Raw genomic sequence first — 19,714 nt, forward strand, 5'->3', positions numbered from 1 at the left:
GCTACATAATAAAACTAGTAAAATGCAGCTCATTGCAATGTAAAAACGCATTCTTCATAACCTTCTGCCATTTAAAAAAAAAAAAAAATCCTTTTGTGTTCCACAGAAGAAAGAAATGTATACCGGTTTCGAAGGACATGAGGATGAGTGAATAATTGTAGAATTTTCATTGTTGGGTGAGCTATTTTTTTTAAACATTACTGCAGTTTTACAAAAATACTGCATACACAGACACATTTTTACTGTATTTCAGCATTTATAAACTTTATCCGTTTTTAAGAATTTATAAAACTTTTAACAGTTTTACTATGATAATGTACTGATAATTCTTTGACTAATAATTCAAAATTATTTTAGACAATGTTTGAGGCTACCTGTATCCCCCCCACCTCATCTCTCTCTCTGATTGGAGGTAAGAGGCTTGCCGGTTGAAGTTCAGCACAACCCGATCTGACTAATCTGATTATCTTAAAATGGACTCCTATCAATCATGAGCTAGCGTGAGTGAGACACACACAAGCAGGCCTAGTGCTAGTGAGATCAGACAGTTACTTGTTCCAACCAGCAACAAGTTAAAAGCATTGGTCATGACTGAGTGAAAAGCCTTAAAGGTTTGTGTTTATGTCCCCTCAACCTCTTGACACTATTATGACCTTGATCAAGACACTTGTGGTGCTGTCACATGTCCTGATGTACTGAAAAATGATGAGACAAAAGATATATGCGCTTTGTCTTTCTCTGTCCGGCACAGCACGTCGGGTCAAAAGGTGAACTTTGTTTCCAGTGCTCCAACAGCACTCTGATTAATGTGAGCCAACAACATAGTGTTTAATAGGGCTGTGGTCAAAGCTAAGCCAATATTGCCAGTGGCCGCATGGAGGTCCTCTTTCTGTTAGGACCGTTAATGGGGCCAGTAAAAGAGAAGGAACGATTAAACTGGATCAAGTGACAGGCAGGTGTGGGTGATTATGAAGTGAGTGCAGGTGGGAGCCAGGGAGGATAATGGGAAGTGTAGTACAGAGGTGACAGGTGAATCATGACACATTCAAAAACAGACCAAACCATTACTTTACTTTGAGGGAAAAGAATGGTCCAAAACATACACCACCATTCAAAAGTTTGGGGTCTGTATCATTTTTATAATTGTATAAGATTTCAGGATTCTTTGATGAATACAAAATTCAAAAAAACATTTATTTGAAATAGAAACCTAAGCCACTATTATGTGTCTGATCTCTATGGCTAAATGTCAGATTTTCAAATGTAATCGTTTTATTGCCTTGGGCCATTTCTATTTTACAAATCAATATTTAATATTTTGGTCAAACTAATTTGTATAAAGTCCCAAGCAATGCTCCAGTTTTGGAGGGCTGCTCAAGGATATAGTCAGGGCGTAATCTTCACAGGCTTTGACCTTAAAGCGCTTACCACTCCACAAGCTCTGAATGACTACCTCACAGCTCCCTCTCTCTTGTTTCATATATCTCCATCCTTCCATTGAATTTTTTAACAGCTTCTCATAATAAGAGCTTGCTGACCTTGCACCCTTTATCCAGGTCTTCTCCAGGAAGCCTTTAAGCGCTTTTATGTCTGACCCACAAATATCAGACTGAAAAGTATTTTTTATGTCAAAGCAAACTTTAATAAGAAGAGTGTAATAGTGTTGTGTTATAGGACTCAATGTCACAATGAACAAAGGTATCGTGGCTTAGGGCTTCCTGGGAACTCAAATCTCATTTCACCTGTTGGGCATTCCTAGCCAAGCTTATAAACTCAAGAAAGATCAAGAAGAAAGGAGGAGGAGCAGGAAAGAATGAGGGATACACTGACACTTTTTTAATGTAACATGAGGACGTGTTACACTAATGGTTTAACACCATCATCTTAAACCTGTTGCAGAAGTTGTGCTGTGTGATCTTCATATTGTCCGATTTTCTGTTCATTGTGTTAACTTGATGCTCTTTTACTGTCACGTAGATGTATGTAGAGACATGAATATTGTTCCTCATTTAAAAAAAAAAAAAATCAGTACCTCTGGGGAAAAAAAGAGACTTTAGTCATGTCAGTAGCCGAACAAAATCTGTGACCTAAACAATGTGGCTGCCATACTGAGAACCAAATACCAAATACTACTCATTTATTTCAGTTACTATTTTCTGAAAATTTTCTAATATTGGAATATTAATTACGGCTGACTGTGAATAGTGAATTTCGGGGGACCGCCATATTGGCCAGTGTAACATAAAAAAAAATGACAGAGTGCACCTGAGGAAACAAGTTGGAGCCGGACAGTAGGTACAATCTGTTACATTTGTTGGCTCACTGTTGATCCTACACAGGCAGTGCATGGGATCAAATTCTCAGCTTAATGATCAACCATCACGCAACTGTCACGGTATTGCATTAAAAAGTCTGCCAAAACCAACCATTTATAGTTGGACTCAGAGAGTAGAGATAGCTAAAATGATTTAAAATAAATAAAATGTCTAATGTTGTGACTGAGAGTGTGAGTATAAGTTTGGTGAATATTTCAATTTACTTCAAATTGTCAATCAATATCAATCAATATATTTCTAAGCCACAAGCTCACATTCACTGAGGAGACAAAATGCCTTTTGCCATGTATGTGTGGATTATAGGCTAAAGAGGGTTAAGAAGTCACCTCTTAGATTCCCGGCCTGCCCCTCCTTTCTCCTCTGCTCATTCCTTGTCCAGTGCTACCTCTGTCTCTCTATCTCTCTCTCTCTGTCTCTCTCTCTCTCTCTCTTTCTCTTTCTCTCTCTCTGTCAGTAAATCTGCGTGTTCCCAGTAAGACCCAAGTCTCAGAGAGGCTCTTGTTCCAGTGGCCTCCCCCATTAGGCTCTCCAGACTGGGGCAGGACTCAGTTTAATAGAGGGCCTTCAACCTCCGGAGACCACAAACCAAAAATCAACTGTCCATTGTAAAAAGAGAAAGGTGGATTTCTACTTCTATACTTTTTATACAATTCTTTTCAAAGACATTTTTTTAAAGACTGCTCTTCTATTTGTTTTTACATGGAATATTTGTCTTTTCTCCACCTTCAATTTGGACTTTTACATTTTTAAATTGGATTTTGTCATCTACATCCACCTCTCTGGGAGTGCAGTTCTGGTCTCCCGCTGGCTCTTCCCAGACTCTCTGTGTTCTAATGGAACGAGCACTCATCATGGCTCTCAATTTGCCAAACACACCAGGTTAGCCAATATTTTGCTCCTCTATTAAACAATCCTATATTAAGAGTAAAAGTAGTTTTCAATATTAAATTTGCTTGAGTAGTTCTGGATTCTTATAGAATTATAGGACTTCCCTGAGGGATGCCAAGTAATCTTAGGTTGTTACAACATCATTAGATATGCTTTGGCTTTTTTTTAACTTTGTATAAACAGAGTTTGTTAAATCATTTTGTTTAATATAATACATGCATTATTTTATTTCTCTATTCTGAATAGTATATTATGAATATAGCTTTCTTATCAGCCAAAAAGTAGTTTAGACTATCTAATTTTATTGGGTCTACTTAGTTAAATGTCAACTGTCTGAATCAATTTACGAAAGATGTAATTTGCTAATAACTATGCTAACATTCAAATATATGCTTATTTGTAGTGAAGAAATATTTTTGTTTTCTATTACAGGTGTCCATTCACTATAATGTTTTTGTATGTTCAGTCACTTAAACTAACACATTACATACTTTATACATATCCAGGTACAAATGCCACAAAATAGGCAGTGTAGAGAAAACTTTACTGCAAATGCTAAAAGAATGTGACATCACCATGTTATATATCAACTTGAATGTACTACATATGTGTTTTTATTACATCATTGGCTATAAAAAGGAGGTTATAAGTAGACAGCTAGACAGAAAAACTTCCCAGTATTCTAATTTCGATTTTTTCGATACTAATTTTGTATGTGCAGCTTAATATCCATCAGAAAGACACAAAATATGATCCATGTGTACATGTTCAGATCATGAGATTCAAGCAGTAATTTCCAGCAGCCAATGATCAGCTATAATAATAGCACTGGCGCATTTACAGTATATAACAGGACATCCCTTTAGAATGTAAAAGCAGCCTTAATAAATCTTATTAGTAACGAGGAATATCTAGATTTAAAACCTCTATGAGATGGCATGTATACATGGAGCTGACATAACCATATTGTCCGATTAAATTAGCTTTGAAGACTAGATTTACATATTTAAATACTGCAAGTGAAATATTTAAGCAGCTTGTATTAGGACCAAAAATGTGACATTCCTTTGTGCTGTTATGCCTTACATAAAAATTGCTGTGGTGTACCAGTGATCCAATATTACAGACAGTAAATTACTCAAACAGGGGGGTAACCTGTCGTGGAATCCCGTGCAATCCGCTGTAATCCTGGGGTATTTAAGTGCTGGCTAAAGGTCCAAAGAAAGAAAGAAAGCCAGGCGGTTAAGACGTAAGGGAGAGAGGAAAATTATACAGAAGTAATACAGAATACTAAAGACATGGATTAAAAGTTGAAGAATAACAAAAAATCTGAGAAGAAAAGACTTCTGACAGGTCAAGAGATACAGAGTGATGATTGTGTAAAGAGATAAGGTTATTAAGATTAAGATTGATTAAGCCTTACGTTATTTGGCACTTATTATGGCCAGGGCTAATGAAGGCAGAGCTTATAATCTGCTTTCTGCCTGTTGAGCAATGGATAGAGGCAGAGAGAGACAGCCTGGTACATGTTGTGTGACACTTCACCCCAGCTCCACCTTTAAACACAGATGGCACATGAGTCAGGTGAGGAAGTGGTTGGTCAGCTGACCAGACCAAGCCTGCAATCAGAGATCAGGTCTCTAGGATCGCAATGGAAAGGCCAGAATGAGTAGTGGTTAACTTTGAAGGAGACTTCTATACCCTGCTTCCTATTTCACAAAACCTTTATTGGCAAACCAAACAGCATTTAATTGAGAGTTGCCACTCTGAAAAGAAGTAATAGATAGATATCATTCTGTTAAAAGAAATAATATAAATATATAAATATATTTCATCCTCGCTAAACACATAATTCAGGCTGGAATCCTATATTTCTGCCTAAGTAATTGCAAGATAGTTTAAAATAAGAAATGTAGTCACATTGTGAGATGTAGTCACAATTATGATTTTATCAAGATGAAAAGTCATAATACTTTTTAGGTGGATATGGGCTTTACTTTTCAGACTCGTGCCAAAAAAAGGATCTGCTTTTATTTTATTTTTTAATTGACATATTTTTAAAGTCTCTCACCAATATTGTTACTATAATAATACTTTAATATTTATTTTAAAATGTAATTTATAATTATTAAACAGTGTATAAATATGTATATACAAATAGTATATATATATATATATGTGTGTGTGTGTGTATCTGCTTAATATTGTTGTGGAAACCGTGATACATTTTTTCAGGATTATTTGATGAATAGAAAATTCTAAAGAACAGCATTTATTTAAAAATCGTTTGTGACATTTATTGTCCTTGCTGAATAAAAGTGTTCATTTTGTTAAAAAAAAAATCTTACTGACCCCCAGCTTTTGAACCGTAGTGTAGATCTGTTGACCTTCATATCATTATGAATGACCCTGATGCTGATGTTTGAGCCACTTTTGCGTCACTAATAAACAAAGGTGAAAAGAACTGCAATATTCTAATTCTAAGTAGAAAGACTAATTTTGTCTTTTTCTGTTCTGTTTCTGTTCCTTGTCTTTTCCCCTCTCTTTCACCAAACCTTTATTGTTTCTCTAAAACACAACTGCACACATTTGCTCCATCTCCCTAACAGACAGTGATGGCTGGTTATTGTGCAATAGTTTTGGGCTAGTGCCCCTCAGTGGGTAGAACCCAAATCGAGAGCTGGGTGTTTTGAGTGTGTTTTTATCAGCCTTCATACTGTCCCTGACAAAATATTCACATAAACACACAACATCTCTCAGTGGCACCTGTTTTCTCATCATCCCTGACACTTAACAGTAGAAAAAAAAAAATGGAAATGGATGACCACAGAAACTCTAGCTTTCTTTGCCAGTCCCACCACCCACAATGGCAACCACAGTCTTCAGCAGGAAAGCAACGACGAAAACCAACCTCAAAGCAAAAAGCAAAAACCCCAGATGGCCCAGCGAGCTCAGTGTCCTCGACCTCAGTGCTACGTAGCCACAGCTGGTGGGGGAATAGTTTGCTCCTTCCTCTAGTCATGCTATCATACTTTCCCTGTGAGGCCTGGGGCACCACCTTCAAAATTGCCATCGTAGGACCATGGGCGTGTGACCCTATGTACTCCAAAGCCCTGCCAGACCTGGCTGCCCGATTAGCCATTAGCCGTATAAACAAAGACCCCGACCTCAACAAAGGCTACTGGTATGATTACACACTAATTAATGAGGATTGCTCGAGCTCGAGAGGCCTGGTACGCTTTGCCGAGCTGGAGGGTTACGGTGCGGCCTTTCTTGGACCGGCAAACCCTGCCTACTGCACTGCTGCTGCACTGCTGGCAAAGAATTGGAACAAGGGCATCCTGTCCTGGGCTTGCCTGAAGGCTGACATGGTTAAGGAAATGTATCCATCCTTTCTGCGGCCGCTCCCGTTGTCTTCTCGCGTGCTCTTCTCTGTGCTGCGCTTTTTCCGCTGGGCACATGTTGGGATTATAACTGTGGAGAACGACATGTGGGAAGCGACTGGGCATGAACTTGCAGCATCCCTGCGTGCTCTTGGTCTGCCAGTTGGCACGGTTGTTACCATGGGGGCGGACAAGGAGGGACCACGACGAGCCCTAAAGGCAATACGAGAGATGGATCGAGTGAGGGGTGAGTTCTGAGTTATGTTTAAAAAATGTACACTTAAAATGCGCAGCAAGTAACTCTTAACTAAAGTTTTTAGAACTTCAGTTAAAAACAGAAGATTACAGAACAGTGGTTAGAGTTTTCAAATGAAATGATCTGCTTCTATATCCTCAGTTATACTAAGATAAATTAAATCTGTGATTAAGGATTGAAAATATTATCCATATGTCATATAAAAGAAAATGTATGTAACCTAAAATGTACTGTACGTACATTTAAAAAAAAAAAATTTATTCCATTATTTTAATAATGTTTATTTATAATTGTATGTGCTCTTCTGTGAGTGTGATATAATTAGGACAGACACTATAAATATTATTGGGGCAAAAAGTGTGTTATTGTGTTATATCTCATTGTTTTTTAATAATTATTAACATCAACTTATTCCTTCATTTATCGCTCAATTCCTTTTCCTCCCTCTTCATTTTTGTGTGTGTGTGTGTGTGTGTGTGTGCAGTTGTCATTATGTGCATGCACTCTGTTCTGATTGGTGGAGAGGAACAGTATCGGTTGCTAACCACAGCACTAGACATGAGAATGATTGACCGAGGATACATCTTCATTCCATATGACACACTGCTGTATTCACTGCCATATAAAAATGTGAATTATCCAATCCTGGCCAATGACACCAAACTGCGACGTGCATACGATGGGGTCTTAACAATAACCATGGACCAAGGGGAACAAAACTTCTATGAGGCCTTTAATGCAGCACAGGAATCCTATGACATCCGCACCAGCACACCAGCTGAAGAGGTAACACACCGAGTTTGAGCTCGTCTTACCAAATGGTTTTAGAACTAGTGGTCTCATTTTAAACAAGCAATATAGGGACACAAATAGCAAAAGCAAACGCTATAGTTATTAGAAAGAATCTTTACCACAATAGTGACTCTTGAGATGTTTTTTAGCACAGAAAAAAAGGCGTTAAGCGTTATGTATCATAATTTGTTTATGCTAAGACATTTGCAGGTTGGTGTTTTGTCTCTAAATGATTCTCATAAAACAGGGTTATAATAATTAACCAAAAACATTTTCGTTACTTGAAATAAAAGAAATGTTACCTGAAATCAAATCAAATATTTAGAAAACTATGGCACTGACATGTTTCTTTCAGTTAAACCAGCTCAAACATGCATTTTAGTCTGGGACTAAGTTTAAGCCTTGTCTGTGAAAGCGGGGGTTGATGTACTAAAATAACAAACTGAAATAAAAATGAATAAAAAATATATAGACACATCCTAATGACAAATGACCAAAATACGAATTCAAAAACAAATTCAGAATATTTGTAAAAAACTATAATAGTGATACTAAAATAACACTTTGATAAAGTGAACAACAGACACTTATTAAGTTTTCCCTGGTATGAGAAATTCCTTAGAATTACACTAAGACTCTTGTGTTATTTGTTCTATTTTTGTGTTTTTTTCTTTCTTGGCAGGTTTCTCCATTTTTTGGGACGATTTATAACATGCTCTATTATACAGCCATGGCTGCAGAGCAGAGCCGTGCTACGAGTGGTGGGCGCTGGGTATCGGGTGATGCACTGGCTAACAACGAAGGCGGATTTGAATTCAGTGGCTTTAACCAACAGATATCAGCAGGTTCTGATAGAGAAGGAATGCAGGCACGCTACGCTGTCCTGGATTCAGATGGATCTGGCTCCAGCCTACACCTCACGCACGCCCTCGAAGCACCGCACACGTATGGAAAATATGGAGGGTTGAAGTACTTTGGGAAATCGATTCATTTTGCTGGAGCGTCTCCGAGCAGTGACTCAAACTGCTGGTTCAGCTCTTATATCGCTTGTAGTGGAGGTGAGGAAGCAGAACTTCTTATGCCAAATTTCATTCAATTACACTTTATGACATCAACATCACGACTAATTCTGTTTCTTATTCTTTCTTTTTTGTTTCAGGCCTGGAAGGAGTTTTCTTCCTCCTTTTGTTGTTCATTGTGTTGATAGGTGGGGGAGGTGTCCTTTTTCTCCATGTAAGGTATGAATTGACTTGCTTGAGTTTTAGCAAACCACCTTGTGTTGAACAAGTTTATAATCTTACTGACAAACAAATAAGTATATGAGTGTGTGTGTGTCCAGGAAACACGGTCAGGTGGGGGCATTTGGTGGAGGAGGAGGAGGGGGAGGAACTGCTGCTAAGATAGTGCTGACACTGGACGATTTGGTCTTCATCAACACCACACTCAGCAGGAGGGTCAGTCACAAACGCTCTCTTTCTCTCGCTATGTGTGTCTGTCTTGCTCATAGACTTTGTCTATGTCTGATTCACTTTCAATTTCTCTCTGTGAGTAGAAGCTGAATGAGGAGAGTATGATAATAATTTAATTTTATAATTTTAGTGTGTGCCCTGCTGATGGTAATAAATAGGACAAGAATGAAATCTTTTCATAGAAATTATAATTTCTCTCTCTCTTCTTTCTCTCTGTAGAAGCTGAATGAGGATAGTATGGTGAGGAGTCAACTAGATGTTAAAACCCCACACCACTCAGTTTCAGCTCGCAGTTACATTACTTCCTCTCCTGAAACGTCCAACGTTGCTGTGTTTGAGGTGTGTGAAATCTGTGCGTTTTGTGTCCAGACATACACCATAATAAGCTGTATTGGTTCTATATTAAAGCAATATCACACAAACAAGAGGAATTTTGTTCTGAATACCAGAAGGTAACCAATGTTTCAGACAAAATTTGACCAGTTAGTTTGTATATTTTTGAATATAGTTCCAAAGAAAGCCTAATGCACCAAACTGGAACAGCAATTTGAAAGGAGTTGTGCTTCAGTTGTTCAAAGTGTTAAGTAATCGCTCTAGGTTTTTAAAGCTCTACTCTAGCTCAGGGTTTTCCATTTCCTACTCCATAAAAACATATTGATCTAATTTGATACCGAAAAGTAAGACTGATTACCCCTAACTAACAGCTAGTTAGTCATACTATAGTTTCTTACTAGTTCTTAAAGGTTTTAGTTCACCCCAAAATAAAAATTCTGTCATTAATTACTCACCATTATGTCGTTCCAAACCTGTAAGACCTTAGTTCATCTTCGTAATACAAATTAAGATATTTTTTATGAAATCTGAGAGTGATCCGTTCATAGGCAGCAACATCATTGCAACTTTCAAGGCCCAGAAAGGTAGTAAAGACATTGTTAAAATAGTCCATATGACTACAGTGATTCAACCTTAATGTTATGAAGCGATAAGAATACTTTTTGTGCACAATAAAACCCAAAAATAACTACTTTATTCAACACTTTCTTCTCTTCATGTGAGCACCTCGACACATGCGTGAGCTGCTGACGCAGGAGCCGGCCGATACTGAGCCGGATTTCTGACGTAGAACCCGGAAGCGCTGCACTGTGTTTACAATGTGAACAGCATCAGAGACTGACACCGAGGAGAAAAAAATGTTGAATAAAGTCATTGTTTTTGTTTGTTTTTTTGCGCACAAAAAGTATTCTCGTCGCTTCATAACATTAAGGTTGAACCACTGTAGTCACATGGACTATTTTAACGATGTCTTTACTACCTTTGCAATGACGTTGCTGCCTATGGCTGGTTCAGAAACCTCTCGGATTTCATCAGAAATATCTTAATCTGTGTTCCGAAGATGAACGAAGGACTTACGGGTTTGGAACGAAATGAGGGTGAGTAATTAATGACAGAATTTTCATTTTTGGGTGAACAAGCCCTTTAAGGCACAGTCTTAACACAATGCCTATGTTTATGTAACTGGCCCCAGCAATGCTGGATTTTTAATCAGGGTGCTTGGTGATTAAAGTAAGCGCTACATGTAAAAACCCTGTACGTTATTGCAGGCAAACTAAGCTTACAATTAGATTAGAGGACTGTGGTATAAAGTAGCCTGTTTTTTATTATGAACAACATACAGCAGTTAGTTGTAAATCAGATGTTGTGGAGACGTATTAGTTGTATGCAGAAAATGTCGAAAGCTGCAGATGTCTGTGTTTCACAAAATTCTACACATCACTTGTCCCTTGCATGTTTATCAAACTGTACATTATGTATTTCATTATAATATTATATAATTAATAAAACATAAGTGTAGTCCTCGTAATTCAATATAATCCATTTACAGTACCTTATTTAAGAGAATTCCATAGAATTATACATATTTCCCTCTAAACTCAGTGTAGGAAATAAGAAAAACAGAGTCAGGAGATTCTGTCTGCGCATGTGGTTTGGTGTTGTGTTAAACTGAATTGTTCCGTGTTGTCAGGGTGATTGGGTTTGGCTGAAGAAATGCCCCTGTGAAGATTCTGTTTCAGAAATCGCTGAGAGCACACAGGCCATCTTTATCAAGGTAAGAGAGAGAAAGTGAGAGAAAAGAAATGAAAGTTAACTAATAAGTTGTGGACAGGTTTTGAAAGGAAAACTGAATGCTGCTTACCTTCTATACCCTCTTTTTTGCTTCTGTTTGCTCCCTTCTCTCTCTCTCTCTAGCTGAGAGACATGCGCCATGAGAATCTGAACTTGTTTCTGGGTCTGTTCCTGGATAATGGCATATTTGGCATTGTTACGGAGCACTGCACCAGAGGCAGCCTGGAAGACCTACTCAACAACGAGGAAATGAGACTGGACTGGATGTTCAAATCCTCTCTTCTCCTTGATCTGATCAGGGTGAGGAATTGAAGTGATGGAAGGAAAGCTCAATTAACAAAGGGTTGAATGAATGCATTGATGAACAGATATGTAAGAACAACTCAGTAAGAAGATGAAGAAATGGATGAAAATGTGGTAAAGAATGACTGGCCGCATGTTAAGTATTGAACTGTCAAAGATGTCACCTGCGTTCATCTTGTCATACATCTCTGTCACTTTTCTCTCAGGGAATGAAGTACTTGCATAATCGTGGGATTATTCATGGACGTATGAAGTCAAGAAACTGTGTGGTAGATGGCAGGTTTGTTCTGAAGGTTACAGATTATGGCTTCAATGAAATCATCAACTGTCAAAACATCGTCTTGGAGGACAGCAAACCGGAGGGTACGTATAATACATATGGAAAGTGTCATGAGAACCAGGATATAGAGGCTCCTCTTGCTTGCTTTTATGTATTCAGTCTTTCTGGTTGACTCTGATCTCTGTATCTTCAGATCAATTTTGGACGGCTCCAGAGATCCTGCGGAACCCTAATCTGAAGAAGAAGGGGGCGTTTTCAGCAGATGTATACAGCTTTGCTATTATCATGCAGGAGGTGATCTCTCGCTGCGCACCCTTTTGCATGTTGGATATGCCTCCTGAAGGTTTGACACTATCACACACCACTACATAATCGCTTACCACGTCGATGTTCATTTTTCCATGTTTACCTAATTAATGGAGAAGCTGAAAATAGCAATGATCTGATTAAGCTTGTTTAGAGCAATTCATTTGTTTATCTCTGTGTGCAGAAATCATAGATAAGGTGCGCTCTCCTCCACCGCTGTGCAGACCCACTGTGTCTGTGGATGAAGCTCCGCTGGAGGTGATTCAGATCATGAAGCAGGCCTGGAGTGAGGAGCCTGACAAGAGACCCACATTTGAGGAGATCTTCAAACAGGTACAGCTTCTTTTTCTCTCATGCGCGCACACACACACAAATTCTCATGAGAACTGTCTTAAGATCTTTAAACTGAAGATCCTTACACACACACACACACACACATCTAAGTTCGCTATCCTTGTGGGGACTCTCCATAGATTTAATGGTTTTTATACTGTACAAACTGTATATTCTATCACCTTACACTAACCCTACCTCTAAACCTACCCATCAGACATAACATTCTGCATTTAAATAAAATAAAATAAAAACAATCAACAAGCTGTTTTCCTTATGGGGCCCAGAAAATGTCCACACAAGGACAAGGATTTTGGATAATGCCACCTTTGTGGGGACATTTTGTCCCCATAATGTAGGGTTTACCAGGACACACATATTCACCATATAAAACATAGGGGAGAAAACAAAAAATACTGCTCTCTGTCTCTTACTTTCTTACTTGCAGTTTAAAAATGTGAACAAGGGAAAGAAGACAAATATAATTGACTCAATGTTAAGGATGCTGGAGCAGTACTCCTCAAACCTGGAGGATCTGATCCGAGAGAGGACTGAAGAACTAGAGGTAGAGCGTCAGAAAACTGATGCTCTCTTAGCCCAGATGCTGCCCAAGTGAGACCCACTTCAGTCTAACTTCACCCTTCTTTCCCTATTCTCTTCTTGTTTCTTATAATGCCATTCTGTCTTTCAGGTCTGTGGCCTTGGCATTAAAGACAGGAAAGCCAGTAAAACCGGAGCACTTTTCAGACGTCACACTGTATTTCAGTGATATTGTGGGTTTCACCACCATTTCTGCTCTGAGTGAACCTATCGAAGTGGTCGATCTGCTTAACGACCTCTACACACTCTTCGATGGAATCATCGCAATCCACGATGTCTACAAGGTCCGCATGAGCTTTTTTATGTTTGACTTATACTGTTGTGGAAATTGAGGAGATTCTTTCATGATACTGATCTCAAAATATCAAATTTAGAGTGTTTTTGCTGCAGATCCCTTTAAAAAAATCAGAGACTCCCAGAAAAAAAGGTACAAAAGCTGTCACGGGCGGTTCCCTTTCAAAAAGTAAACTTTTGTACCTCATTTAATGTAATATTTAAATTCATATTAGTACCTAAATGGTACATTTTTACACGTTTGAAAGGGTGTGCCCTGGTGAAAGGTTTAGGACCATTTTTCTGAGAGTGCATAAAAAAGGGAAAATACTGTAAAATATTTCTTCTTTGGTAAGATATTCTTTTAAAGATTTTAATCTTTTGATGGGCTAAATTAAAATAATAAATTATTTATATAACACTTTATAATCTGAGGTAATTTCTATAGCACATGCAAACAGTATTTTTACAAGGAACATTTTATATGACAAATTCTATATCAACAGGTGGAGACTATTGGTGATGCGTACATGGTGGCATCAGGTGTTCCGAACCGAAATGGTAACCGTCACGCAGCAGAGATGGCCAACATGTCTCTAGACATTCTGCACTGCATCGGAACATTTCAAATGAGGCACATGCCTGACGTCAAAGTCAAAATCCGCATTGGACTCCATTCTGGTAAGAAAAGCACAATGCACACAAACACTTACACCAATAACATTCAAAAGTTTGGGGTCTTTTGTGGAGACTTTTTTGTTGTTGTTGTTGTTACCGTTTTTTGCTTTTATTGACATTGAATAGCAGAGAACTGACAGGAAGCTAAGTGAAAGAGAGAGGGGGATAGGATTGAGAAAGATTCCCGAGCCAGAACTCGAACTTTGCACTACGTGTCAAAGCGCTGCCACAAGGCTTCAACACAGTTCAAATAGCAATACTGTGAAATTACAAATTGAAAATAACAGTTTTCTATTTTATTGTAAAGCACTTTACTAGCACTTTATGCCCTTCTCACAAAGTTAAAAATCAGCCATATAATTTCAGTGACAAAAATGGCCTAGTCTTACATCACCAAACTGAACATAGTGCTAAATGTAAATACGTATTTACACTTGATCCTCTGGTGGCTGTGTATTCCTAGAACAAGTGAAATGTAAATCCCGGGCATCATCCAATTAACAGATTCATCCAATTAGTAAGCACAGCGCTGGGCCTTTCCCCCACCGCCCAACTCAACAGAGATCACATGCTGCTTGCACAGGTGTGAGTGACGCAGCGCTATGTAATTCTATGAAATGTAATGCAGTCGCAAATGTCCTAACTTGTTATTTATGTGTGTCTGTACAGGTCCAGTGGTGGCGGGTGTAGTTGGGTTGAAGATGCCTCGGTACTGTCTATTCGGGGACACAGTAAACACAGCTTCCCGAATGGAATCCACAGGGTTGCGTGAGTCCACCTAAAACTTTTGTGTTGTATGTTTATATACATCAGCACGTGTCTGATACTAATAATGAACGCTTTTTTTGACTTGTGTCTGAAGTCGTGATTCCTGGAATTTGTCTCTGGCTAAGGTTCAGTAGTTAGTGTTTTGTGTGTTCGTGTGTGTGTGTGCTGATCAGTGAGTGCATGTCAGTGAGAAGCTCAGAGGGCTTAAAGTGAAGAGTTCCCTGTAAGCTCTTAAGAGTATAAGCCAAATTAGAAAGAAAATTCTGCTTTAAAGCTAATGTCCTCTTAGAACTCAGCCTCCGCTATCACCCTGAACTCTCTGACCTTTAATCAGACCTTCTGTCACATTTATCCAAGAACATTTACTTCACGTTTCATGCTGAAGAACATGGACAAAATGTGTGAAATTTGATTAAAGATTTGCTAACGCACTACCATTCAAAAGTTGTTGTTTTTTAAAAGAAATCAATACTTTTTATTCAACTGATCAAAAGTGAAAGCAAAGACATTTATAATGTTGCAAAAGATTTTGTCCTATTCTTCAATAAAATCCTGATTTTTATTTATTACAGTTTCCACCAAAATATCAAGCAGTAACACTGTTTTCAACATTGCTAATAATAATGAATGTTTCTTGAGCAGCAAATCAGCATATTAGAATGATTTCTGAAGGATCATGTGACACTGAAGACTGGAGGAATGATGCTGAAAATTCAGCTTTGGCATCACATGAATAAATTATATTTTAAAATATCTAACTATCTATATATAAAATAAGTGATTTTGTGAAATATTATTAAAATATTAAACTGACTGTTAGATATTTTAAGATATTTTACTGTATTCTTTATTAAATTAATACTTTTTTAAACTTTTGAATGGTAGTGTGCATTGAATTAGACTACCTCAGAATTATTGTAAACATTATCATATTGTACAAGAAGACATTGTTTGAAAATCAGGTTGAAAGAAATGAAAGATTAAAGATGTTTTCATCATAGACTGGGCCACAAAGGTCACACGTTTAGTACTGCGTGATTTCACCTACGCAATGAAATGACTAGAACACACTTGCCCAGATAATCTGAAGGAAACGAAAGAGTGACAGAACGTCTCCAGTGATGTAACAAAGCCTAGTGCATCAGATCGAAAGCTTTAACAGTTAGAGGCATACTGTCATCTAGTGGTTTCTCAGGGAACATCATTACCTTCAAATAGAACTCTGCACAATGTTCTTGATGAGTCTGTATGAACTCATACAGAAGAAATCAGTGTGGGCAATGATTAAGTGATACATTTGTAACAATTTATTTTGATGTATTAATTGTTTAATAATTAATTTAAATTAAATGTTTTTTGTTTTTTGCTCTCCCTGTTTCTACAGCTTACAGAATTCATGTCAACCAGAGTACTGTTGATGTCCTAAACAGCCTCAAACTTGGCTATAAAATAGATTGTAGGGGCAGGACAGAGCTCAAGGTACACACACAAACACACACTGACAAATATTTCTTCAGTTCATGCATTTTAATGTCTCAGTTGATTTTTATTCAAATTACTATAATGCTAATAACTATGATCTAAACAGACAGTAAAAACAGTCACTTTTGTGAAAGTGATTGTATAATAAATACATATTTACACAATTTCATCTGTCCCAAATTTCTGCCATCATCTCCACCGCAACAGACAAGTTTTGTTCCTAATACAGATTTATCAGACGTTTTACTTGTTTTTAAAGATTTTTTGACACTTGAGACATGTGATGTATGTAGAAAAAAAAATCAAGGCAAATACCACTTGAATGCTAATTATGAAATAAACTAAAGAAAGGAGATGACCACTTTATTTTTTTTTTTTTTTACAATTTCCATCACCGTCATTTCCACCACATAATGTTTATTACACAGAACACATCATTTGAAATGTGATGGAAAAGAAACTATAAAGGTTCATGACTTTCAGAAAAAAATGACAAAAATAAAATAATTCTTCACTGTTGCATATATGTCCTCCATTGGACATTATTAGTAAACAAATTCAGTAAACTAGTGTGAGGGTGAAAGTGTGTTTCAAGATAGTTTATTTTTTAACAAGTCCCACGAAACACACATTATAACCAAGGGAACACAATACAGATGATACAGTATTGTACTAAATGCCTCATAAATGTCTTGAAGCCTGTCATATGAGCTCGTGTCATTCTCTTACAGGGTAAAGGTGTAGAGGAAACATTTTGGTTGGTTGGGAGAGATGGATTTACCAAGGCACTACCTATACCGCCAGACCGTACTCCTGGGTAAGAAAGAAAAAACACTTCTGTATTCATGTACACCTAGAGTAAACTAAACGTGTTGTGTTGATATGCTGATATCTTTCTTTATGTTGCCACAAAGGGCGAGCAACCATGGTATCAGCTTGGATGAGATTCCGGTTGACAGGCGGCAGAAATTCCTGGATCGACAAAAGAATATGGGCTGAGGTTGAGAACAGAGACATTTCAGTGATTTCAGTCACATTTGTTTTATTTCTTTGTTTGGAAGATTTCAGTTTTCTGCCTAATGAATGGATAAAAGAGTTTACACTTCACTAATGTAGTTGCTGTAACAACTATACCTACAGTACATGTCTTAGGTCTTTTATTCACCCTGTCATTCCAAACCTATTATGATTTTCTTTCTTCTGTGGAACATAAAAAAGATATGTCGAAAACTCACTGGGATCCAATGTTGCTTTGGACGGCATTTAATTTCTGTTGTGTTCCGCAGAAGAAAGAAAACATACAGGTTTGGAAACATGAGAATGAGTAAATGATGAGAGAATTTACTTTTTTTTTTGTGTGTCTGTCCCTTTAAGCTCTGCAACTTAAGGTTGTTCAAACTTTTGAACTCATGCTGTTCTGTTTCTGTGCCTTCCAATAGGCTGTGATGCTCATGTTTCTGCACCGGCCTATCGAATTTAGGAGAAAGTGGGGCAAGGGGATGAAAGGAGTGGAATGAGGTGTTCAAAAAACTTTTTCTACCCGATTCATTCCAAAAAAGAGTGGAAAACCTCACTAGGACATCTGACAAAAGGCACAAACACTTGACCTGAACGCCAGTCCATCGAAACCATCAGCTCAACAAGATGGCATGTACCAGCTGCTATGGATGGTCACAGAGAACTTTTTTTTAAAACTGTATAGTTTATACTGCAGTTCATCCAATACTAAATGAAAGACACTGCTGAGATCACAGCTCATCCAGACATGAAAATGAGAACAGCAGCACATGCCTCACTCATCTATGATCCCTCCAGTTAATCCACTTCTACAAAGAGATTTATTTTCTTCATTTCATTGTTTATAAGACAAAAGTGAAGGATGGTGCTTGTTTATAATGGCACCTGACAACTTAGTTATAATTCAGTGGAAAATAACAGCAATAATATCCATGTGTTGAAATTATTTAAAATATTGTGTTGAATTTATTTGCTAGGAATATCAGGCTATAATAAATAGGTGCTAGTTCAAAAAAACGTCACATTCTTCACATTTTCCTTTTTAAAATGCTTTCATTCTGTTTCATTTCATGTGGCACTGTTTGGCCTTTATAGAAAGCGAAATGCATTCAGAGCAGTTTTCATGGCCAATAAAACAACTTTCAAACCCAAGACTATATGGCAGAGAATTACTTGCTATCATTTGAGTAGCTTACCTCAATTGTCCTCTTTGAGTTAAGAGTAAGAGGTACTTTAAAAAAGGAAACTCGCCGAGACAGACACAAATTGTCAGGTTTATAATAGCATGGCACATTATCTTGATATACTCGGCACATTCCATGCATAATATCCTGATGTCAAACCCTGCTTCAGAGTCCTGAAATATTACCAAAGAGAAAACATATCAGAAATGTATCCAAAGATTATCTCAGCACTATTTTGCCTGCTCATGGACTCTGGAAATATATGCTATGCGCCCCAAAAGGGGAATTATTTGAAAGAATGCCATGACAGACTTTTAAATGTGTGGTCTGGATATCTTCATTAAGATAGGAGGGTTCTGGCGCCTGTGGCTGTCCAGGATGACGTTCTGTCACCTGATACCTAAAGCACAATCAGGGGAGCTACAGTCACAGCAGGATGTAGCTGAATTTCAATAGCAAATCTCACCACGGTACTATCTTGTCTGTGATTATGTAAATAAAAAATGGTTTTAGTGAATGTGCAGATTCTTTCTTAGTGTATGCATGTGCTTATTTAGCTCCATATCAATATGTGAATCCTCAGTCTATGTACTAGCCTAATATCAGTATGTGAATCCTCAGTCTATACCCTTTACCTTCCTAGAATTATGAAATGTAAATCTTTGAATTACACTAGCCTAGCTGAAGGTCCACTCCACTATTGGAATAATTGTTTTTTTATCAACAACAAAAAGGTTATAAGATTTTCTCAGTTATCACCTATTTTATGTTTGTTTGGACAGTTGCAGATAACATGTCAGTTCAAAGTCTTCTTAATATAATAAATATAATGTAATGCCCACAAACACGGATGTTTCTCCCACACTGAACAAGAGTTACAGGTACGAGGATGTCAACACGCAAGAAACAAAAGATCCAGTGTTAATTCTACCAAGATGTATTATTATTAATTTAAACATTTAATCAAGTTGTATATCCGTGCGATGATGAAAGAAAGAAAAGACATCTCTGTTTTGCGTGCATATGTCAAGGCTAATATGACTGATTGATAAAGACGCGCGAAGGATTGGGTGTCAACTCGCGCTCGGGTGACTCGAGTAAACGGAGTCTGAGCTGAATTATAATTCGCCTAGAACTAGGACATGTTGGCTCCGCCCAATTATCAAAAACCATCTCGTTGATTGGACACAGAAACGTAAATGAGGCGGAGTCCATGGGTGTGTCGTGAAGCGTGACCAAACT

The 19,714-nt window shown here is 37.7% G+C and overlaps 1 protein-coding gene across 1 annotated transcript; it reads left to right on the top strand.

The window, feature by feature from the left end:
* Positions 1 to 357: 357 nt before the first annotated feature.
* Positions 358 to 19,168, top strand: gucy2d (guanylate cyclase 2D, retinal). The gene is made up of 21 exons (XM_084414339.1): positions 358 to 2,955; positions 3,128 to 3,215; positions 5,834 to 6,854; positions 7,348 to 7,649; positions 8,338 to 8,713; positions 8,815 to 8,893; positions 8,995 to 9,109; positions 9,344 to 9,463; positions 11,148 to 11,231; positions 11,372 to 11,548; positions 11,758 to 11,914; positions 12,025 to 12,174; positions 12,322 to 12,470; positions 12,919 to 13,082; positions 13,162 to 13,354; positions 13,850 to 14,024; positions 14,691 to 14,789; positions 16,174 to 16,268; positions 17,003 to 17,088; positions 17,186 to 17,271; positions 17,711 to 19,168. Exons 3-20 carry the CDS (start codon positions 6,035 to 6,037, stop codon positions 17,268 to 17,270), a joined length of 3,426 nt encoding a protein of 1,141 aa, XP_084270465.1. The 5' UTR covers positions 358 to 2,955; positions 3,128 to 3,215; positions 5,834 to 6,034; the 3' UTR covers position 17,271; positions 17,711 to 19,168.
* Positions 19,169 to 19,714: the final 546 nt, after the last annotated feature.

The sequence above is a fragment of the Rutilus rutilus genome (assembly GCF_951802725.1).
Source record: "Rutilus rutilus genome assembly, chromosome: 7".
Taxonomy (NCBI): Eukaryota; Metazoa; Chordata; class Actinopteri; order Cypriniformes; family Leuciscidae; genus Rutilus; species Rutilus rutilus.